The 24365-nt window shown below is 42.8% G+C and overlaps 1 protein-coding gene across 1 annotated transcript in view; it reads right to left on the reverse strand.

Moving 5' to 3' along the window:
- SLC22A15 (solute carrier family 22 member 15) overlaps positions 1–24365 on the reverse strand; it is a 1628958-nt gene that overhangs the window by 1018552 nt on the left and 586041 nt on the right. Inside the window, exon 3 of the mRNA XM_044072941.1 lies at positions 23888–24020. Coding sequence (XP_043928876.1) covers positions 23888–24020 — 133 coding nt within the window. The remainder of the gene's footprint in view (positions 1–23887; positions 24021–24365) is intronic.

A 24365-nucleotide genomic window follows, 5' to 3' on the forward strand; every position in this document is an offset into this window, starting at 1 on the left:
TTAGCATCATGTGAAACATGGGTAATTCCTGGAAGGACCATTGTGTGAAAAGAAGCCACTGAAGGATTCTCATGTGAAAGCGTGCTACGGGAACTAGAAGAATGCCTGCTGCCATGGACCCTAGAGCTTGAAGGACATATTTTACTTGAATTCTTTTGCTCCTCAGAAGAAGTGACACCTGATTTCGAATAATGGAGACTCTTTCCTGAGGCAATTTTACAATCATTTTTCTTGTGTTTAGCTCTGCTCCTATGTATGTAATAGATTGACAGGGGAACAAGGCATATTTTTCAAAGTTTATTGTGATGCCTAGTTGAGCACAGGTTGTGATGGTGTAATCTCGTCCCTCTAAAAGTTGTTGCCTGGTGGTAGCAGTGAGAAGCCAGTCGTTCAGATAAGGAAACGCCTGGAATCCTAGACATCTTAGGTGAGCCATGACTACTGCCATGCATTTGGTGAACACCCTGGGGGCTGTGGTGAGACCAAAGGGCAGAGCTCTGAATTGGTAATGACTGGCCCCTAGCCAGAAGTGTAGAAATCTCCTGGACCGCCTGTATATTTTTATATGATAGTATGCGTACTGAAGATCTATGGAGCACATCCAATTGTCCTGACCCAGAAAGGGGGGGATGGACTGCAGTGTTACCATCCGAAACATTTCTTTTGGTACAGATTTGTTTAACCAGCTGAGATCCAGAATTGGTCTCCAGTCCCCTGTCTTCTTGGGCACTAAAAAAAATCCTGAGTAAGTTCCGGATCCTACTTGGTCTGCAGGGACTTCCTGGATGGCTCTTTTTTCTAGCAGTTTTGAAACTTCTGTGACTGCCTGATCCCTTAGATTGGGTGGAACATCTGGGATGGATCTTTTTTAAATCAAAGGGGGTTGATGAAAGGGAATCTTGTAACCTCCGGATATAATGGCTAGTACCCATTTGTCTTTTGTAATATTTTATCAGGTGATTGGGTACAATGAAAACCTTCCCCCAACTGCCTCCAGAGTTGAGCAGTCGGGCATCCCTTCAGGGATGTTGATAGGGTTTGGAAGAGAACATATCTCTGTCACCCTGATTTTGCGGACCCCCTCTGCCATGAGGGCGGCGTCCACCATTATTTCCCCCTCTGCCCCTGGGGGAAAATTCACCACGTGCATCAGGCAAGGGTCCCTGGGATTTTCTAAACCACATCTTTCCACCCTTCTGACCCTTTGGATATGGTCTGGTATGAGTGGAAAAACGGACTCCGACATCAGAGAGTGTCCTGCCTTCCTGCTGGCACCTGGTAAGCGTGTCTTTCTCCTGAGGCCCAAAGAGAGAGGAGCCATCAAAGGGGGTATTGGTAAACGATGCTCTGAAAGGTTCCGCAAACTGACACATCCACAGCCAAGAATGTTTCCTAAGAGCCACTCCTGTTCCTGCAGCTCTACTCGCTCCATTGGCTGCGTATGAAATAAGCCTCATGGAGGAGTTGACTATTGAATTAAGAGTCGCCAGCTGGGTAGCTACCTTGGCTGAAGCTCCCTCAGCTGTGGGACCTTGTAGGGTATCTCCAAGCTCTTTTAGGAGATCCCTCTGAACCCTGGTAAATGGGAAATAGTTCAGGGACCTAAGGTAGAAGGTCGCTGATGAAAACATTCGCTTCCCATACATGTCTATCGTACAAGAGTCTTTATTCGGTGGATGGACAGATGAGGAAGTTTCAGCTAACTCTCTCTTTGTGGCTGCTGCTACCAACATGGCATCAACTGGGTCACCTTTAGTTAAGAATTGTTTGTCTTGGGGAGCTGTGATAAATTTATTGGGTCTCCTCGAGACAGGTTCCATGGAATCTGGAGCTGACCAAGCCTTTCGAGACACTACAGACATGAGTGGATCAAAAGGCAGAGACACCCAGGAGGTGGAAGGTCAGGAACCAAATGCATCCAGGTCTACAGAATCATCCTCGGAGGGGGCTAGGGAAGGCCAGCTACACCTCTACCTGAGAATCTCAAGGATGTCCAAAAAGGAAACATCTTCAGAGGGGGACCTTGGGGGGCTCTCCGATTCATCAAGGTCTGTATCTGAGGTGACAGACTCAGGGGAGTCTTAGTGCTTCCTCTTGCACTTTTTCTTCTGGAAAGCCTGCTCAGAATGCTCTGGGGAGGTTTTGGAAGAAGAGGGTTAACCCAATGGGGTGTCCTGGGGCATAGGTTCCCTACGCTTTGGGGCTAGAGGAGGAGCAGAGGTTGTCACAGGCACTGACGGGGACGGAGCCAATGGAACCGACAGTGGGGCCATCTGTGGGGACAGCACTCTCCGCATGACCTCAAAGGCGTGACTGTCTCGACACAAGGAGGGCTCCAGCTCCGGAGACAGGAATCCCACTCTGCGCTGAGGGCGACGGCTCAGAGGCTGATGTGGGAGCCGAGCTCAACTGAGCTGACGCTCTGAGAAGGAAAGCGGGGTCGGACAAGGGTCCGATGCCACTTCCCCCCTCGGAGCAGATGAGAGAGCTTTGGCACCCAGATACCTCGATGGAAGGAAGAGCCAAGGTAATCGGAGCCAACGTCGGAGCCAAGAGGATGTCATCGGAACCGAAGGACCACTATCGGAGTGTCCATGGACTCTGACTCCGAACTAAGCATAGTTGGACGAGGAATCGAAATCGAAGCGGATGGAGCCGAAGCCTGTTGATGCGGGCTCAAAAGCATTTTAGCAAGGACCTGTGACTTCAGCGACCACTCTTCTCCACATCTTGATCTGATAACCTCGAGGATCGAGAGGAGTGGGAAGATGAGTGATGACTGGTCTTGCTTTGCAGTACGGGTGATTGTGGCACTGAGCGAATCGGCTCCAGTGAAGGAGACCTAGCTCATTTGTGGCTCCGAGATGGCTCCGAAGTAACAGTTGGAGCCGAAAGAGTAGTCTTGTCGGTGCCAGAGGGCACCGACATACTTGGTTTGTCAAGCTCACAGGTCGGTTCTGAACATGGAGCTGACGACTTGACTAGTTTCAAAGATTTCACTGGCTGAGATGTTTTAGCTGGAGAATCCTGTTTTAACAATCCACAGAGGATAAGCTTGTTTTCCCACTGCTGCAGGACCCTTGGGCTAAAGGCACAACAAATAGAACAAGAGTCCTGCAGGTGCAGAGCCCCCAAGCAGTAAACACAACTAGTGTGCCCATCTGTCATAAGACATTTTACCAAAAAGACACAGTACAAAGTAAATTAAAAATTATATTAATAACTTTTAATAACCTTAAAGTAGAGCCTCTAACTTAAACGTCTGTCCTTAAAGGGGGGGGCTCTCTAAGTTAAACGAGTTCAGGAAAAACAGAAGGCCTAGCGACTAAGGGGTGACGGCCAACACAGCACAAAAGAAACACCACAAAGACGAGATAAGGGGTTTACAATAAAAAAAACTTACAAACTACTATAAGAGAGGAAATGTATATCAAATTTTTAAGCAAATTATTTGAATTTAATAGAGAAAAAAGTTATACTAAGCCTGAGCCAGTATGAACCTCGCAGCTAAAGCGGCAAATGAGATCTGGGTAACGGACGCTGGGCATTCTGGGATTAGGGGTAGCCTCGAGCCAGTAAAGAGCTCTCGAGCTATAGTAAGTGGCCGAGTCGGAGCAGAGGATCGGCTCCAGATCCATCCAGCAAGAACGAAGGCGAGACTGGACAACTTAACATATATTAATTTCTTGCTTTAATATATTTAACATATACAACAGTAACTGATAAGTCCCTTCACCACCTTATATTAAAAAGAACCCTCACTGCACACTATAAAATATAACATGCAATTTACACTATAACTTTATTATACAAATATTGAAGAGAACAAAACTGTTTTAATTACAGTTATGTCTTCAGTACCTTCAGTGTCCTTTTAAATATTATTGTCATAATGTGGGGTGGGGTATATGCTTGACAGTTCATAGGTGTTTACTAGGCTAATGAACACAAGGGCCTTTTTAAGCCTAGCCATGCATCCCAAATCTTTGACAAGTTAGTGTAAGCATAAGCCTGGGAGATAAACCATTTACAGGTTACCTGTGTCATCAGCGACATAGGTGCTAAACCAGGGATGAATTTCCGGTTTTCCATTCAATTGTCCAAGTTGCAGTTGAATTGGGGTAGGGAGGAACTCTGCTTCACATGGATGGGAAGCCTGTTCCATAGATGGGGTAGTCTCTGGGATACATACCTCTCGCTCTAGCAGGTCCTGTTTATATCACAGACAAGGTTAAGTCTTTAGAATGGGTAATTATGGTGCTGTATGCTTTGTGGATATGCAGGTGGTCCATCAAAGTGGGGTATTGTCAATGCCCTGTATGTCAGGGAATTTTATATATAAATGCATAAAAGAATTCCTGCTTGTTTGTGCAATGTGTTTTTAGCCATTGTAAACTGCTGTTCTGATCTAAGCTTCACATCCTGACATTACCCACCAGTTTAACAGAATCAATTAAATTCCATTGTTTCTTCTTGCAATGCCACATTTCATGAGTCAATGATCCTTTACAGACTCCCATGTACTCATTAATTTCACAAGGTTGTTGCTCTTCCTGGTCATCTGTATCAAACAATATCAGTCTCTAGTTCAAGTCAAAGATAGTCCTGACTTTTCTAATCAGCTCCTGTACTTTTTACTTCTGTATCTCAAGCATTTTCCATTGAAATCATGGGAAAGTTTTCACTGGTTAAAGTATTTCTGTGGGTTTTGTTACTGTCAGACGTGTGAAGAGTCCCCTTCTGTTTGCTGGAACACCCTTTGTTGGATAAACATTTTAATTTGCATCCAAAAATGTCTTTGATCTTCCCAGAAGAAATATTCTGAACATACACAGATACAGCACCTTGAATATCATACTTGGCTCTCAACAGTCCCCGACTACTGGAATAAACATCTCCCACAAACAACATTTTAATACTTTTCCCTTCTGTTGCAGTTTTCTAAGAATCAACTCTTTCTGCTGGTATGACTGTATTTTAACAAATTTAGGTCCTTTCTGCTTTTTCATGGCCAGATTTGGAACATACACACAACATGCCCTCTCAATTAATAAATCCTGTTGTAGCACAACAGACCATTTGCTTATTTTTATAAGATTAACATAGTCTGCTAGTTTCTCTGGTACAGTAGAAAATTTTACGTTTTTCTGCATGCTGTCTTTTAAATCAACTATTTTTTTAAATAACTACTCTTGAGAAGCCTTATGGTTATAGCCAGCCTTTTCTTCATTTCAAACTCTGATTTTTGCAGCTTTGTAAGTTCATCCAAAGTTAAATCTTATATTTTTCTAGCCTTTTGTTATTTAACTTCATATATTCCTTTCATGTTTCACTTATTTTGAACATCTCCAGTGCATTTGATTTATTTAGTTTATCCTCTAAATCACTGGAAGCCATCACCTGTACCAAAGCTGAAACTTTTTTACTGCTTTTTCCTGAACAGCTGTAAAATTCTTCCAAGCTAGAGTTTACTCTTCTCCTTTTCTGGTTGATTTGCTCTTACTTTCTCTATATTTCTTTTTTACTGGTACCCAGACAAGAAATTAAATTTTTCCCAAATGGAAAGCTTTTACTGGCTTGCTTTCATAGTTTCAGTTTTTCACTGGCAGAACTCTAATGAAGCTGTTAATCACTGTGAAGTCATCTTGGAAGTCCTTCCTCATTATCATTTTTGAGATGAAATAATAGATGCCAAACACAAAAGGACCCACCATAGACTACTGGGGGACTCCTGGTAACCTTAACACTATTTAAAGAGGCACCTGCTACAGGAACTATGCATGTTATGTCTTTCAAATCCATCTTACTGTGTAATAATCTGTGTTTAAGACAGATAAGATTCCTTTAATTTTTGCATGTAGTTTGTTTGTTTGTCTTTTTCCCGATAAGAGGTCGTCACAGCGGAACTCCGATCCACTAATGATTGGCAGTAGATTTTTACGAAACGCCGAGGTGCCAGCTCGATGCCCAACCTTCAACGAAGGCACACCCATTTACGCACGCATGTCTTTCGAACGCTACCCAACCGTGGGGAGGACATGCAGACTCCACACAGAAGGCACTCCCAAGCCAAGCTGAGAATCGAATGGGAGAACCTCTTGCTGTGAGGCAACAACGCTACCGCCGTACCACCGCGCATTTTTGCATGCAGTATGGTATTAAATTTGGCTAGATCAAGATATGCTGAATGAACAGTGTGACCACTGTTGATAACCTGCATAACCCTCTCAAAGAAATTAACAAGGTTTAACAGACATGATCTTCTTTTAATAAGGACAAAATGTTCGGGTCATGCTTAATGAGACTTTTAATATCATAATTAATGAGATTGGTTGCAATATGATCTACAGCTTTACAGATCAGACTTGTAAAGGCTGACTGGTTTGTAATCTCCAGGGTCAGTGGTACAGCCACCCCTGTGGAGGAGCTTCACCACAGCAATGTGCCATAATTTGGGTACGTAGCCAGTATTTAGACTTATGTTAAACACTTTCAGGACAGGTTCAGTGAGATCCTGCTCCTGCTTGATGCTGTCTAATAAGAACCAAGGTAGGTTAACTGGACCTATGAAGAACTGTTTTTGGTTTTAGATAAACACCTTCAGAACATGCTCTATAGTAATGATGTGGGGATAAGGGAATCTGTGAGGAGTGGTGGTGGAACTTTTAGTTATGTACTTACCATAACTTCGGATGTATGGGATCCATCTCGCCTACATTCATGACAGATGGGTTCGGAGCCGATCCATCGGCTCCGACTCGGCAACTAATACACTAGCACGAAGTCTCTCATTGGCTGGGCTACTCCCTATCCCAGGATGCACTACACCTGCTTCCCCAGATCTTGTTTGTTCGCTTTCATACATCCATGCAAACACAGAAACACTAGTAGTCACAACAACCAGCTAAAGTTCTTCAAGAAAGAACACCAAGAAAAGAGGGACTACAGCTCCTCTAAATCCAAATGGAAGGGGGAAGGCGGGTGGGTACTTATGAATGTAGGCGAGATGGATCCCATACATCCGAAGTTATGGTAAGTACATAACTAAAAGATGTAATGGGATCCTATCTCGCCTACATTCACGACAGATGGGACAGCGTCCCTAGCACCTACATCCCGGGTGGCTCATTGGAAAACACTCCTGAGAACTGTGGAACCAAAGGAAGCTCTGCCTCGAGAAACCACATCCAATTTGTAATGAGAAATGAAAGTGTGCGGAGAAGTCCAGGTTGCTGCAGCACAAATATCATCTATTGATAACTTGGAGTGAAAAGCTACGGAAGTAGCCATTGCCCTGGTAGAATGAGCCTTGACTGGAAAGGGGAGGTCTTTGTTAGCTTGTGAATAAATAAAAATGATACAATCTTTAATCCATTTAGATATGGAGGTTTTTGTTACTGGTTGACCCAATTTGTTCGCTGCAAAGGAAACGAACAATTGATTAGATTTCCGCGTTTGAGCGGTTCTGTTGAAATAAAAACGCAGTTGTCTATGTACGTCCAATTGATGCAAAGTATATTCTGCGTTATTAGAGAAATCTGGGAAAAAGACAGGGAGTTCTATAGTTTGTTGCATACAGAAAGAGGAGGCCACTTTTGGTATAAATGCAGGGTTTCATTTCAATGAAACTCTATGCTTGTGAAAAATCAAATAGGGAGGATCAGAACAAAGAGCTTGAAGTTCTGAAACTCGCCTGGCAGACGTTATGGCTACTAAAAAGGCCGTTTTCCAAGACAGAAATTTTAGATCACAGGTAGCAGCTGGTTCGAAAGGACGGGCAGTTAGGGCAGCAAGAACCATATTCAAATCCCACGGCGACAGGATGAGATAAAGGAGGCCTCAGGAGCCAAGCCCCTTTAAGGAAAGCCTTACAAAGTTTGTGAGACATCAATGAAGGTTCAAATGAAGCATGAAAATTAGAAATGGCCGCTAGCTGAACCTTAATGGTAGACACTGAAGAGCCCGACCGAAAAAGGGAGGCCAGAAAATTCAGAACCTCCGATACTGGTGCAGTGAGAGGATCTATACCCCGTTCTTGAGCCCAGAAGGCAAACCTTTTCCATTTACTGGAATAAAGTTTGATGGTGGAAGGTTTATGAGAAGAAGACAGTATGTGGACCACGTCCGAGGAAAGAGCATTGTCTCGGACTAAGGATGGAAGTGGAGTAACCATGCTGCCAACTTCAGGGACCTGAGAGACGGGTGAAGCCGTCCTGACTGATGAGTCAACAGGTCTGGCACCGGATCCAGAAACCATGGACCTTCTATCGCATGCCTCTGTAGGAAAGGAAACCAAACTTGACGAGGCCAGTGCGGGCAATCAAAATCATCTCGCTCTCCATGTAAATGGCCTTCTGTATCACCCTAGGTAAGAGGGGAACGGAGGGAAGGCGAGAAGACCGGAGGGCCAAATGTGGGTCAGAGCGTCCCTGGGAGTCTGTCCCTGAGAAGGGAACAGTGTGAAGAACTCCCTGCATTTCGCATTGTGAGGGCTGGCAAACAGGTCGCAGCAAGGATGCCCCCATCTGTCAAGATTTTCGCAGCTATACCCTGGTTGAGGGACCATTCGTGGGGTAAAAGAATGGTCCTGCTTAATCTGTCCGCAATGACATTGGACTTCCCCGGTATGTGCGTTGCCATCAGAAAGCGGTTGGTAGCTACCGCCCAGTGCCAAAGTCTCATGGCTTCTCTGCATAGTGGGTAAGACCTGGTTCCACCTTGCTTGTTTATGTACCATACCACCGACATGTTGTCGGATAGGATAGCAATCGGGCCCTGTGGGAAAGCGTGATGGAGAGCTTGGAGTACCAATAGTACCGCTCTCATCTCCAGGACATTGATATGCAAGTGCGTTTCCTGGATCTGCCATGTGCCTTGGACCGACCTGTCCAGGTAATGACCCCCCCACCCTACCTGGGAGGCGTCCGTAGTCACAGTGGCAACGGGACGTTGTGGTATAAAGGGTCGCCCCTGGTCGAGATTTGATTGGAGAAGCCACCAATGTAGATCTCGACGGCAACTTTCCGTGATTATGATTAAGTGGTTCAAGGGAAGTTCCTGATAAGACCATTGAACCGACAGTAGCCATTGTAAAATTCGCATATGAAGCCTGGCCAAGGGAACCAAAAGTATGGTCAACGCCATCGAGCCCAACAGTTGTAGGATCCGATGGGCCGGGGCTCTTTGTAGGGGAAGACAGGATTTGACTTGATCTTGTAACACCTGAATTCTTGCTGCCGGTAAAAGGCGCATTCTTTTGTGTCTAAGTCTGCGCCTATGAAAGTAATACGCTGAGATGGCTGTAGTACAGATTTTTGCAAATTGAACGTGATCCCCAAGAAATGGCCCAAGGTGAACGTGGCTCTGAGCGCTTGGAGTAGTAGATGCTCGGAGGTGGCAGTAAGGAGCCAGTCGTCTAGGTAAGGAAACACCTGGAATCCCAGACTTCTCAGGTGAGCAGTTACCACTGCCAGACACTTGGTGAACACCCTGGGGCTGTGGTGAGACCAAAGGGCAGTGCTCGGAATTGAAAATGACTGACTCCGGCGAAGCGTAAATGTCTTCTGGACTCTTGAGCTATGGGAATGTGATAGTAAGCGTCCTGGAGATCTATTGAGCACATCCATGCATCTTTTTCCAGCAAAGGAAGAATCGATTGAAGAGTGACCATTCGGAATTTGGACTTCTTTACGAAACGATTCAATGAACTGAGGTCCAAAATGGGCCTGAAGTCCCCTGTCTTTTTGGTACCAAAAATAATTTTGAGTAAGTTCCTGATCCGATCTGGTCGATGGGGACAGGCTGGATGGCTCTTTTTTCCAGCAGCTTTGAAACCTCTAATGCTGCTTGATCCCGCTGACTGGGTGGTACGTCCGGGATTTCCCTTAAAGAAAGGGGGGGTTTGTTGAAGGGGATGATATAACCTCCGGTAATAATGCGAAGCACCCACTGATCGCTTGTTATGGATTCCCAAGCTTGTGGGTGTGCATAAGCGACCCCTGACTGGCTCCGGAGATGCACAGTCGGGCAACAACTCAGGAACGCTGGTTGTATGAAGAACCACGAAAGGAATCGCGGTCTCCAGAATTACGGGGGCCTCTGCCACCTCTGGGGCGGCATCTTCCAAAATCCCCTCCCCCCTGCCTCTGGAGGGGGAATCACTGGGTGGAGTAGGGAAAGACTTCTGAGATTTTTTAAACCACATTTTCCCTCCTCTCCCAGCCTTGGGGTAAGGCCTAGAAGGAGCGGAAAATCGGGCCCCAACGGCAGTCAAAGTCTTGCCCTCCTGCTCGCACCTAGTTAGTGTGTCCTTCACCTTGGGTCCAAACAAAGAGGACCCATCAAAGGCGTCGTGAAGGAAGACTTGAAAGCCTCCGTGAACGAACACAAGCGTAACCAGGCTTGTCTCCTGAGGGCAACGCCTGTTCCCGCTGCTCTACTCGCCCCTTCGGCCGCATATGAGATGAGCCTCATGGACGAGTTAACAATAGAAAAGAGGGTAGTCATCTGTGCACCAACAGTTGGGGCCAGCGCCTCAGGTAGATTACCGACAAGAGAGTCATTTAGCTCTTTGAGAAGATCCCTTTGGAGCCTCGTAAAATGACATAAGTAGTTCAGCGACCGTACGGTAAAGGCCTCTGAGGACAGGGTACGCTTCCCGTACCTATCCATACTCCTAGAATCCTTATTAGGAGGATGAATAGACGTCGAAGCCTCTGCCACGTCCTGCTGTGTGGCAGAAGCCACCACCAAAGCATCTACAGGCACACCCTTTGTGAGAAACTCCTTCTGGGGGGGGGGGCTGACAAAAATTTATTGGGCCTCGCAGGCACCGGTTCCACAGAATCAAGGTGTTCCCACACCCTTCGAGAAACCAAATCAAGGAGTTCATCGAAGGGCGGAGACACCCAGGAGGCGGAAGGCTGGGCCCCAAAGGCCTTGAGGAAGACTGACTCCTCAGCTGAAGGGGTTTTGGCTTGCCAGTCACCTCTCTGTCTCAGAATCTCCAAGATATCTGAGAAGGAGATATCATCCGAAGATGATTTGGGGACCCTTCTCGTCATCGAGGTCAGTATCCGATGTAATAGACTCATCTTGGGAGTCTACGTGCTTCCTCTTACACAATTTCTTCCGTGGGGTTCGTCCGAAGCAGTTTCGACGGACCACCGAAAGGGAACCCCGATGGGGGTATGCTCAGGCCCTGGGGCCCCGCTGCCGGGGGGCTGCAACACAACAGAGGCACCAGTCTCCAAATCTAGGGACGGTGAGGTAGAATCTAGTTGAACCGGCAAAGGCATGGCCAGCGCGCTCCTCATGGCCTCAAAGGCCGGACCTCCAGAATCCAAGGAGGTCACTGGTCTAGAGGCCACGATGGCACTGGGAATTCCAGCAGCCGATGCACCGAGAGGAAGACTAGGCACCGAAGCACCCAATCCCAAAGTATTCCCCTCGGGCCCAGCTGAAGAGGTTGCAGTACCAAACCCTGAACCGGAGGACAGGGTAGGAAGCACAGTCGGAGTCGAGAGGCTAGTAAGGGGTCTCTGCTCCGACCGTATGGCTCCACATTGCTCCACCACCACCGGCTCCAACGGCTCCGAAGAGGTTGGAGGAGAAATCAAATGTGTTGGAGGGGGGATCTGCTCCGAAGCAAACTGTGCCGGAGCCGAGACCATTTTAGTAAACACTGGAGATTGGAATAGCCTCTGTAAAACCCTATCCAGGTCCGAATCTGACAGTCTCGAGGATTTAGAGGAGGTAGACACTCGAGAAGACTTTCCTCTCGGCTCCGAGAGAGAAGGGGACCGGCTCTGAATCGGCTCCAATACTATCGGCGCCGACTCCACCACCGCATGGACCACCATCGGCACCGAAGGAGCCTTCTTCGGAGCCGAGAGGGAAGAGTCTGAGCTGCACACTTCCACCGGCTCCGAAGCCATTGGAACTGATGGAGGTGATTCACCTCTCGATACTCCAACTTGCGGCTCCGAAGGCAATGGAGCCGAAGTAGGAGGTATCGAGGCAGACCCTTCGACTCTCGGCCCCGAAGTCAGTGGAGCCGAGGAAGAAGAGGTCAATTTTGTCTTTTTAGAAGTCGGCTCCGACGGACTTGTCGGTGCCGACGATCTTTTCTTTTTGGAAGCAACAGGAGGATTTAAGGCTTCCTCAAAAGAAGGTTTAATAAGCCCTTTCAATATCAACTTATTCTTGCGTTCTTGAAGAACCCTAGCAGAGAAAGCATGACATACGCTACAAGTCTCTTGCAGATGTTTCGGCCCCAAACAATAGACACAGATTGAATGGCTGTCTGTGATGGACATTTTATAACTGCACCGAGTGCATTTTTTAAAACCTGACATTTGTTCCTTAGACATAGTACAGGCCCTTCAAAAAATCTGACTTTACCACAATAAGTAAGCACTATAACAGAATTGCGCCAACTGAAAAGCGCGAGACACACTGGCGCGAGTACTTAGGAAAAAAGTTTACCTCAGAAACAAACAGACAACACAAGTCCAACGGCCCAAAGCCCTCTAATTTAAACGGGCTTGGCCCGAAAAACAATTAACCACAAAAAAGTAATTAAGGTAAATAGCACACAAGGGTAGGGCAAAGGCCCTCTAACTTAAACGGGCCTTGCCCGACTGAAAAATAAAGTACCAGAAGACACTCAAGCACTCAAAGAATAACAAATAATATAAGAAATAGCTGTTAAAACAGCTGTTTGGTTAATCTATGACAAAAACCCCAAGGTCAAAGACCAATAAAGGTAAAAAGAACCACTTAGCTCCAGCCAAGTCGAGACCACGTCCAGCTTGTAAAGCGGCAAACGAGATCTGGGGAAGCAGGTGTAGTGCATCCTGGGATAGGGAGTAGCCCAGCCAATGAGAGACTTCGTGCTAGTGTATTAGTTGCCAAGTCGGAGCCGATGGATCGGCTCCGAACCCATCTGTCATGAATGTAGGCGAGATAGGATCCCATTACATCTGGTGTTTCATGGATAAAGTCTGCAGAGAGTTTGCCTGTGAGTATATATGTGATGTGATTTGGATTGAAGTGGGAGGGGTCCCATTAAGGAGAAGTTCAGATTAATGTTGAGTGTTATTCCTTAGTTTTTTAGCATAGCTAAATAAGGATTTGTAATTATCCTTTGCTTCAGAAACTAATCTCGGTTCATGTGTTGCTTTACAGTGCTTTTTTATTTTCTTAGTAATATTTTTATACTATACTCTGAGGAGTTCTGACAATGTACAATTTAAGGTGTTTTTTTCTCTTCTTTTAATTTTCATTGCATTTGGTTCTAGTGTGGTTTGCCAGATGTATGCATTTGTTTAAGAGGGTATAAAACTCCTTAGTGAAGTTGGCTGCTGTGTCAGTGTCAACAGTAGTGATGTCATGGGCAAATTTAGAGAGTTCATCATATAAATGCATACGCTTCACCTTTGTGAAATCCATAAATACAAAGATGTTGGTTACAGAGGGTTTGTGGTTTTGAAAGCAAATATCACAAGTTTATGGTCCAACTTAACTTGAGAAGGAGAAATTATGGGAGTGGAACAGGTAAATGCAATATTAGTGAGGACCAAATCCAGAATATATTGCAATAGTTTTAATAACACTTTAGTCCGGGGAACTCCTATCTGTCAAATCTAGAAATCTCTAGGTATACCCTACATTAGAGGAAGGAATAGGTGCTCTAGTTTATTGCTGAGTAGTTGAAGTCACATAGCATTATGATGTTATTGCTTACAAAGAATCTAAAACTTCCATGAAAATAAAATGATATAGAGATATGGAGAAGATTCTGTAGTATGATATATGCTGGTAAGGTCTCTTGTCCATAGTAAACGGAAGTTCTAGGAGCTTGGTTTGTGGGTTAAGGGTATCAGTCTAGATGAGATGGGGTCCTTGACAAGTAAGGAAACATGCCTACTGTTTCCATTAGGCCTGAAAACATTGCAAGTGCAAAACACAGATACTGAGGGAGTGCTTAGTTTACAATTAAACTAAGTCTCTGTAACATTATTGCAGAAGCACCTCAAATTTAGGCAATTTGTTTGCAACCAAGACTCGTGGCATTACGAAAACTCAACTTAATATGGACAAATTTTGGATTTGAAGAATTTGCTAAACTGGAATTTCCATTAAATGGACTCTGCCTAAAAAGGTTACATGGCTGGAGAAAGGGCTTGCAAAAACCCTTGAACAAGAGATGTACACCATTCCTTGCAAAACAATTACAACTACCTATTGTCTCACCCCAGGAATGATATCAGGTATTAAGCCAACTGCTACAACCAATTATTTTCTGTTATGCCTAGGCACCATTCTTTCTGAAGGAAAGATTCTACTCATGACCAGAGTCTTACATGCCTCTATCACGTGCCTAGAGATTTCTGTCTGCAAGTCCCACAGGATTTTGCACCCCATATCATTCACTCCCACATGGACCACAGTCATGTAGATTTGTTCTCCTAGCAGACCAGAAGACATATCATTGTGAATTACTTCAGAAGTTCCACTGGCTCTCTGTAGACAACAGGGGTAGTCTGCTTCTAAGCAATGTTGTATTTAAAGTTCTTCTGCTAAGTTACTGCCACCCCTCTCTCCCCTGAAAATGAAACTTCCACTCACGATATCAAAACTAATCACTTAGAGGCAGACACTTTTGTTTGAGAAACTAGCTAGGATACTTGAGAGGTTTGCCATGTAAAGAGTTACAAAATTAAATTGAAAGGGAAAGTCATTGTTTAGTGACAGGTAGACCTTACTTATTCTCATCACAGGAGATGAGAAGTTTGTCAGAATTTGTAGTGGTTCTTGTCTTTTCTAGGCAGAACATCAACTGTCTGTGGACATCTAGCCAACACAAAAAATGCCTTTTCTTTTATTGTTGAAGACTGGGAAAGAAGGCAGGAAGTTGGATGGATTGATTTACAGACTATTCTGCCACCACTTTAGGCATAAAAGAAGTGACAGCTCTGAGACTAACCATGTGGAAGACTAAAAGGAGGAAGCAGAACACATGCAAACCTGCAACTCATACTCTTTTGGCTGACTAACACTGTTTTCTAAATTAAAAATTTCAAAGAAACAGAAAAATCAGGTTGAAAAGAAGATAATGTTATTTTTTTCCACAACATAATTTGGGTACCAAGGAGGAGGAGGGATTTGTTATCTAGAAGACCTGATGTGGGGGACGTCTTTAAGAAAATTATCTCATAGTACTAAAAAGAGGGGGGGGGTCAAAAAGCAGACAAGATGAAATGGCTGACAAATGCACAGAAATGCATGCTAGACCAGAGTGGAGTAGCTCACACAAATATTTGAGAATCATACAGATCTCCAAACCAGATAGACCCTGATCTCTAGGCACCATGTACAACATATTTCCCATTATGAAACATACAACTTTACAACAGCAGGTTTGCTTCTCTGCTTTAGTACCTGGGACACATCCTCAGAGTAAAGGAGCCTGAAAAAAAAATCAAAACTCCTTTCACCAAAGGGTTTAATTCAAGGTCTTGATGTGTGGATGAATGAGAGAGTGCTTTTCCTGTGTAAGTCTTTCCTGTGCAGTAAGTAGCCTGCAGTGATTTTCCTTGGCTAGATGGAAAAGAAAGGAGAACCAGTGTTGTCTGGGCCAAAAGCAAGTGATCAACATTATCTTTATTTTGTTTTTCTGAATCTTCAGAAGGATCTATACAATGAGAAGGAAGGGAGAGCAAGCACAAATGAATTTCCCTTTCCACTGAAAAGAAAAGGAATACATTTTCCTGACTTCCTTATAAAGGAATCTGGTGCAAAAAAAGCTTGAGTTGTTTGTTTAGGAGGAGACAAAAATGTTTATCTGATGAGTTCTCACTAATGGACAATCTGAAGGAAAACCTTTGGGCTCAACACACATTTTTGAAATTTTCCCTTGGATCTTCTCAAATACAATGTCATTTTGTACTGTTCTGACGAAGTGCAACAAGCTGGAAGGAAGAAAAGGTATTGAATTGCCAGCTGCCAAGCTACCACAGCAAATGTGAAGAGGGGAGAGAACTCTCTTCTCCCAGTTTGCTGATGTGCCACATGATAGTGTTATTGTCTTGCCACTTCTTGAAGCGGTCCTGAATTTCAGATAAAATCCAGAGTTTGAAGGGCATAAATTAGAGCCAGCAACTTCTCCTTGATATGCAACTTTTTTGATTCAGACTCCCTGGACTTTGACACCTTTCAAACAATCCCCCCATGCAAAACCTGACACATCTGTTGCAAGTGCCTACTGAGAAGTTGGGAGGAGAACAGAAATCTCAGGATTGGTTGTTACTTTCTTGAGCCTCCCCAAAAAATCTTTTTTAACAAAATGAAAAGGGACTGTTAAGGACAGAGTATGCCGGTATTGGGACCAAACTGATTTGGGGTACCACCAAATTTTCCTCATGTAAAATCTGACATGTGTATTCATTAGAACTGTTGATGCCATGAATCCTAGGGCTTGAGACCTCTCATAATTTGAAGCTCCATCAGAGATGGGAAATAAGGGCTCAAATACTGAGTCTTGTCTAGAGTTTGAAATGCCATCATTATGGAGGTATCCAGAAGACAGAGAAACATCAAATAATAATGGGTTGGGTTCTTTAATTTCAGAGTAAAACCTAAGCAGAATAAGTTGGGTGCAAAGTGTAAGTACTTTAATATTTCTTGTTTCAACATAGCCCAAATCAAACAGCTGTCCATGAAGGGATAAACATGGATGTTTTAGAGCCATCAAATAAGCTATGACAGAGAATAAACATCTGTGAAAATTCTTGGGGCATTTAACTGGCAAAGTAAATTGAAAGAGCTATCCCAATGCACAAAATCTTAAAACTTGCCTTTGTTTTGCGAGTTTAGGGATATGAAGATATACATCTTTTAGATTTACAGCAACTAAAATGCTTGAGGGAAAAGGAGGTGAAGGAAAGAATTTTGGAACTTTTGGGAAGGTGTTTAGTTTGGATAGAGCCAAAATTAGTGTCAAAGTTCCCTCTTTCCTTGGAACTGTGAAAAGATGGAGAAGAATCCTTCCCCTATCTGTTTGAATGGAATATGTCTCTGATTCCCTAAAAAATAAATCTGAAATGATTGGTAGATGAAGTGATGTTGTTCAGATAGGACATGAGAGCTCCATTAGGGAATGGGAACAGAGTCACACTGAATTTTATATCTATTTTCTATTATATCCAAAATCTAAGAGTCTAACATTATGAGCTTCCAAAAGGAAATAGGAAAGAAGAAAATAAAGTTTTCTTACAATACTGGAAGGGTGGATTAATGGAGGGGGAAAGGGATGGTTGTCAGATAGTCAGAAGTTAGTATTTATATCAGATAAGGACTTTTGGGTCCTTTAAAGTCAGCTTTTGGTTTGTCTTGCCATTTCCTTTTAGGAAACCTTTTGCCTTTTTGTTGTAAAACTTTTAGGGGCTTATGAAAAAAATCCAGAATTGGTAGCATTTCTTCTCAGAAACTGGGAACAGGGAAAGAAACAACAGCTTAATCCCTTGTATAATCTTACCCCTTTCCAATAATTTCTTGAAATATCTGCAGAGAAACGTCCAAAAATGTTGCCCTTACCTAGTGGAGCATAAAGTAGTTTGGCTTCCACATTTGGGACAGACTGGTGCCTCAGCCAAGCATATTTTGTAAGAGCTGAACCAGTGGAAGCAGGTATAAAAGAAGCATCAGCTGCATCATATTCATATTTAACAGACTGCCTTCCCAGCTAAAAGGTACAGCTAATCATGTAAGGAAAACATCTAGTATATCAGAAACCACTTTGGAGTCGGACATGCTATCCAAAATGGGAAGCAAGTACCTAGTCACGTGTGTTTGACAGCTACTAGCTCTAAGGAACACATTCATTGTTATTACGGAGAGAACTGGTAAAAGGTGGCAGAAAGAGCTGGCAGTTTAAACACTGTGTCTGATTCTAATGAAATAGGACAGATGAAGCGTTTTTTTTATACAGGATCATGTGAGTTTCCAGTGTTTTATAAAATCTGTCAGGTGGAGAATGGGAGTGTGGAGTCAAAGAAGCTGGCATAAAGATATCCTCTAGGGCTTCTCTTATGAGGTGTAGGAATAGAGGCAGCGGAGGGAAACTGGAAAAACTGAAAGGTCAGAGCTTTAAATAAGCCCTGGTAGAAGTTAAACCAATCTTACTTTGGTTATTTTAAGGAGACAGAGTAACACAAGGAGAAATACATTTTTTCTCTCTCTTCTTCTTAGGAATTTCCAAAGAAAAGAGGATGTGGAAGAGATGTAGCAGACCATACCTCCAATACGGCTATCGGAGAGATCTTCTCAGACTAACAGTTGGGGGATTCTGCCTATTTCTCCTGGCAAAAATCAGCCTTAGTTCTCTCTTCACAGCCAAATCAGCTGTCTGGTCAATCTGGATGTGATCAAGCCCTGCAACATGTCAGCCTCCAGAGGATTCCCACATCAGGCACAATTACGTTCCAAGGGATAATCAAGTGATGCAACAGAGATGTCCAACTCTGATTGACTAAAAGAAGTAGGCTTGTCTGAAAACTTGGCCTTTTTTTAATTTTCTTTTCAAGTGGAAGGGAGACATCTGAGGCAGATGACTCAGTAGCCAACTTGGTGCAAACTAAAGCCCGACTTTTCTTATTTTCAAAAGGTGAGTTCTTATGGTTTTAGGTACAAAAGGGTGAAAAATAGAACAGTTTCTAACTGCGTTCATGACCTAAACAGAATAGTATTTGACAACTGCAATTGCATTTACCCATTTTTCTCACAAGAAAGATATAGTTTACCACAAAAACTTAATAGCAAAGAGGCAGGGTCCCCAATGGGGTTCTTATCTGACAGCAAACATTTGTTCCTGGAGTTTACCATACAGTAAGTGAACCTTATGTTGACAAAGTCTTCATTCCAGATTAACAGCAAGAAAGTCCTGAGGATTTTGCCCATGTTATCACCCTAAAGTACTAGCACAACCTCACCATTCTGCCATCACCCAGCATAACCTTACTTCCAGCAAGCCATTTCTTGAAATATAAAAATTCTGTACGTGTTGTAAACACTTTGCTTTTAACAGTTTCCAAATTGTTTGCTTCTAACTGTAATATCCTATGTATATTCTGTACTTTTGAATTTATACCAAACATCTGTTTTACAATAAACCCAATGCTGTATGTCTATGACTATTCATATCACTTTGTACTGTACTCTCAGGTCAGGGCTGAAAAGGGTCTTCAGACCAGCCCATCTAAAAAGTTACAAAACAGTAAATAAAAATAATAATTATACAATGACCCCCCCCACTGTTTGTCTTTTCGGCTTTTCCCATTAATATTCCAAAACATGCACACTGATTGGCCAGTGTGTCCTTTTTAAATCCCACAATATACCAACGGAAAAAGTTCCAGCTGCTTGTACTTTTTTCCGATGGTATAAAGTGTCAAAAACATTTTTTTTAATAAATAAAAAAAAAAAAGAAAAAAAGGAGCAATGGAGACTTTCTTTTCTCTGTTGCTTCCGTTTCAAAGCACTGACGTACTGGGTATGCGTAGGAATGCAAGTCCCATATGCATGCGCAGTACATCAACACAAGGAAGCAGTATACCACCACCGGCGGAAGAACAGTAATGCACTGTTATACAAAGATATTATTTAAGAAAAGTAAGTATTTTTTTCTTAAATAATGTCATTGTATAATAGCAATAACCGACTTCGTGGTTGTGGTATATTGAAATTTACCCACGGCTGGCTTTATTTAATCACTCGGGCTTCGCCCTCGTGATTACACCATGCCAACCGTGGGTAAATCTTCAATATACCACACCATGTTTTCAGCTACTGCTTAAATAAATAACAGTCTTGTGCATGGCTAACAGGTCAGACATACAGTGCACAAGGTGGTGACTAAGCTTTTGAAGAATGGCTCCACATACGGTATTCTTCACAGGATACATTCCGTAAGAGGGGAGTACATAAATACTAACAATGCAGATTTGTACCTTTACTAACCCTACTGTTCCTTCAGCTTAATATTTGCATTTTTTTACTTTGTTGTAAAGTATTTAGTCTTGCATACATTCACTTCTGTAGTGTTATGAACCTGGTTTGAGAATGAAAAGGGACAAAAGACCAGTTTGAGACTGAAAAGGGACAAAAGACCAGTTCACTTGCCTGGTAAACAAACTGTAGAATTAAATGTCACATCATGCTTGTCTAGGGAAGGGTAATGAGTGCTCTTGTAATGTCATCAATAAAATATCTATAAATCAGTGTACTGAGGTGTAGCTACAGAGTAGTCCAGCCACAAAGGACATAAATAGCATTCTAGGTCCCACTACAAACAGCAATTAAAAAAAACAAAATAGTCAGGAGAACCAACAAGCTATTGGCAGTAGGACACTTAGAAAACAGCAGCAATTAACCTTCTCTCACAAGAATACCTACTACAGTTTCCCAGATGATCCCAGTACTCAGCTATACAAAACGTTTTAGTTAAAAAATGAAAAAAAAGACAGAGCCTGTACTTACTGTGCTGCACTGCGAAAGTGTTCTACATGCATATCCCGTGTGTGCAGCATATTATGAAGCTACCATCAGTCATGGAAGATGAGGACAAAACACAACAGAAGCCAAGATGTTCAAGGAAACAACAGCATTATACCAGACCCATATGCGAAAATTGCTGACAATGGCAAATAAGATAAAAAAAGACAAAACCGTAAAGCCCGAGTCTGCTGCAGCCTTCCTGACTTTACAGGATTACAATCTCAAGGAATTAACCCAACACATCGCAAATTAGTGCAAGATCAAGCTCAACTTTTTGTCAATAAAGGCAGTAAGACGTCCTGTTCGATTCTTAGCTAGAGCGTCTTCTGTGTGGAGACATGCGTGAATGGGCGTACCTTCATTGAAGGTTGTGCGTCAGGGCCGGCAACTCGGCATGTAAAAATCTACTGTGGCGACCCCTAACCAGGAAAAGCCAAAAGACAACAACTTACATTTACTTTAGAATCAGTAAAAAAAAGGGAACAACAAATGAGAATAATGATAAAAGTATGAAATGGACAAAGTCACAGCGGTCCCCTACCACTGGGTCGTTGATCATTTGGTACCAGGCCACCAAGCACGGAGTGAAATGAAAAAGTGAATGTGTGTATGTATGTGTACGAGTACGTTTATGGGTCTGTCCACGTGTCTGACTGAATGCATGCATGAAAGCAGAAGAGACTGTGTGTGTGCGTGTATGCGTTTGGGTGTGTGCGTCTGTGTGTGTTTGAGAGTGATCCCTGGCAGCAGCAGCAATGAGGTTTGCGTACCTCTCAGCCATACCTCTCAACCTCTTGCACAATAAATCTGGACAGAGCCACAAATAATAGGGACAGATTTTAAATACTGCTTTTATAAACATAAAAAGTCAGTTGCCATTAGGTTTATGTACCTCTCGACCATACCACTCAACCTCTCGCACCATAAGTCTGGACACATACCTCTCAACCTCATAGAGCAAGAAATCTGGACAAAGCCAAAAATAATGGTGGGGTCAAAGACCCAAAAACAGGGACACTTAAGTACTGCTCTTACAAACTTAGAAAGTACATAGAAATACAAGTTTTGCATTAGCATGTATTTTCTGAAGGGTATGAAGTCTGAAACTCAACTTTCTGCCATTATTTTCTGACTTCAAACCTCAATGATCTTTCAAGTGATTTAACAGAAAACAACAATTTTATGAGAAACAGACCAAAAATATGAGACAAAAATTTGGACATTCTGCAAACTTAGAAAGTCAATAAGGTTGCCATTAGGTTTACGTACCTCTCAACCATAGCATAGCAATGTTATACAAGCAGAATGTACACTTTTTTTTTTTTTTTGGTCATTATTGTCAACTGTCTTTTTACTGTACTTTGGAGCTTTTATCTCTGTATCTCAGCTGAAAATGGACTTCTATTCCAGTCAGGCATCCCTGGTAAACAAATGTCAAATAAATACATAAATAAATATTATGCACTTTATCATGCGTGTGAGATGGCAGTCTGTGGAAAATTGTCTTACATGAAACCAGTCCTTGGTGCAAAAAAGGTTGGAGACCGCTGGACAAAAACACAATATATTTATGCAACCGGATGAATTTTTTATTTTTCCTACGTGCCTTCTATCTTGCCATCTTGTTCTGCTGACAGATCTCACCTCTTTCTTTGAACCATATACATACATTTTAACAGAGATCTATAAATCCTTTGCAGTTCTTCTCTTTATGGAACCAGGCACTAGTGTTTGATCATGCAAAGATCCACAAACATGCACTGCAGATGCAGATCTGTACCTATTAAACATCAGCAAGTCAGCAAAGTAATTAAACAAAAGAATTCCTTGAAACAATTCCCGGACTGAAAACCAAAACCACAGCTGTTTGTTAAACCTGTGTGCTGCTAAGAGAGTCCAACAACAGTGATGAGAAAATAGCAAATGTAATATATGTGTGAAAATGTTTGTTAAAACCTTAATGCACTTCAAGGCACAACAATCTCCTGCAAAAAAACAAAAAAAAAAAAAAAGATTCAAATGAACATTCAAGAAAGTTGAAGATCAGACTAGTATAAAACCCAGCCAGAAAGACACTAGCAAACAAAGAGATGTTGTACACAATCATTTATAAAATGCCCATTTGTCAAGTCATCATAGGAAATATACCAAGTTAGACTTCATCAGGTTCTTATGACTGTAACATTACACCTCAGTATACCATAGGGAAGATTGTTTATGTGCTGAAAGATTACTCTTACTAAGCAGCTGTAAGAAATCTCATGTGGGTACCAAATAAAAAGGAAAGAAGAAAGGAAATAAGGGATCTGGGGACCCAAGTAGATGGTAATCTCTCCTTTGATAATCATATTGCCAAGGTGGTTAGAAAATCCTTCTATGTGGCCCAATTAATCACAAAAGGGTTCACATCTAGAACAAAAGAAGTGCCTCTACTCATCAGACCCATCATAGAGTACAACGCCACATTTGGGATGTACCTTACAAGACAGCTTCAATAGCTGGAAAGATCACAGAAGTACCTCACCAAGAGGATTACTGGCCTCAAACAGATGTCCTTGCAGCCCGACTGAAGAAACTCCAGCTGTACTCGGTTGCATACCGCTTACTCAGAGGTGATCTCTGCCTGACATACAAGGCCATGTCCAACCCAGAATTGATGGACATGCTCCACCTAAAGAAAACAAATTCCCAAGCCACATGCTCTAGGGATCTAAACCTCACCACAACGATAAATAGAATGTGCTGGAGGGATAGATTCCTGTCCCAGAGACTCCCCATGCTTTGGAACAGGATTCCAATCTACATTAGACAGAGCCCCTCACGAACACTCTTCAAGAGAAACTTTGACGAGTGGATGGGAAACAAAAAAATTACCCCGGGGATCACTGCAGTGGCTCTGCTGGACAGAGGCACAGGGAACAATAGCTCTGCTGGACAGAGGCACAGGGAACTAATCTAAGGGGGTGGTGAAAGCCAACACATTCTGGCTAGGCTTATAGATGCCCTCAGGTAGATAGCCTAGTACGTACGTATGAACCTATGAAAAGATGCCAAGCAGATGCATACAAGGCACAAACCCTAGGATCCTGGAAAATGCAGGAATGAGTACAGGAAAGCATTTAGGTTTTGAATGGGCACAGCATGACAAGCATCACATAAAGCCAATGGAAACAGAAGATCCACAACTGCAACACTTTTCACATCTCTTAGAAGCTCAGTAAGTACTCAGTGCCCATTGGTTTGCCTCTTCAAACTACGCGCATTAAACAGAAACATGCATGGTTAAAAAGAAACAAAATTAAAATTTTGTGTAGCAAAAATAGCTCCTTACCTATGAGGTAGACCTTTTTTCTCCCAAACCGATCAGACAGCTGACCAAAGAAAATCACCCCTACAAGCACACCACCAAAAAATAAGGAACTGGCAAGACTGACCTTGTATTCCGAATCACCCACTAAAAACCACTGAAATGGAAAATGGAAAGAAATTATAACGTCTTAGCTTCTTTGAACCTTGTTAAGACATACTTTCAGTATAAAACAATACCAAAATAAAAACCAACATTGTAACACATTATTACTTAAATTTCCTCTTTACTTTATGTCTATGTAAAAAAGATATTGTTTTTAAGAGGTATAAAACAAAAATGAAACACAGTCTTAAAACAGAAAGCCTGTCATCCAACTATTTCTACATGTAAGATTACAGGCTTTTTATCCCACATTTTTTACATAGCAAAAAAGAAGTTATGTTCTTACCACAACATTCCATCTGTGCTATCGATCTTCATTCATTCTTGACAGTTGGGT

Source organism: Protopterus annectens, chromosome 5.part1 (assembly GCF_019279795.1).
Source record: "Protopterus annectens isolate FY-2018-M chromosome 5.part1, PAN1.0, whole genome shotgun sequence".
NCBI lineage: Eukaryota > Metazoa > Chordata > Ceratodontiformes > Protopteridae > Protopterus > Protopterus annectens.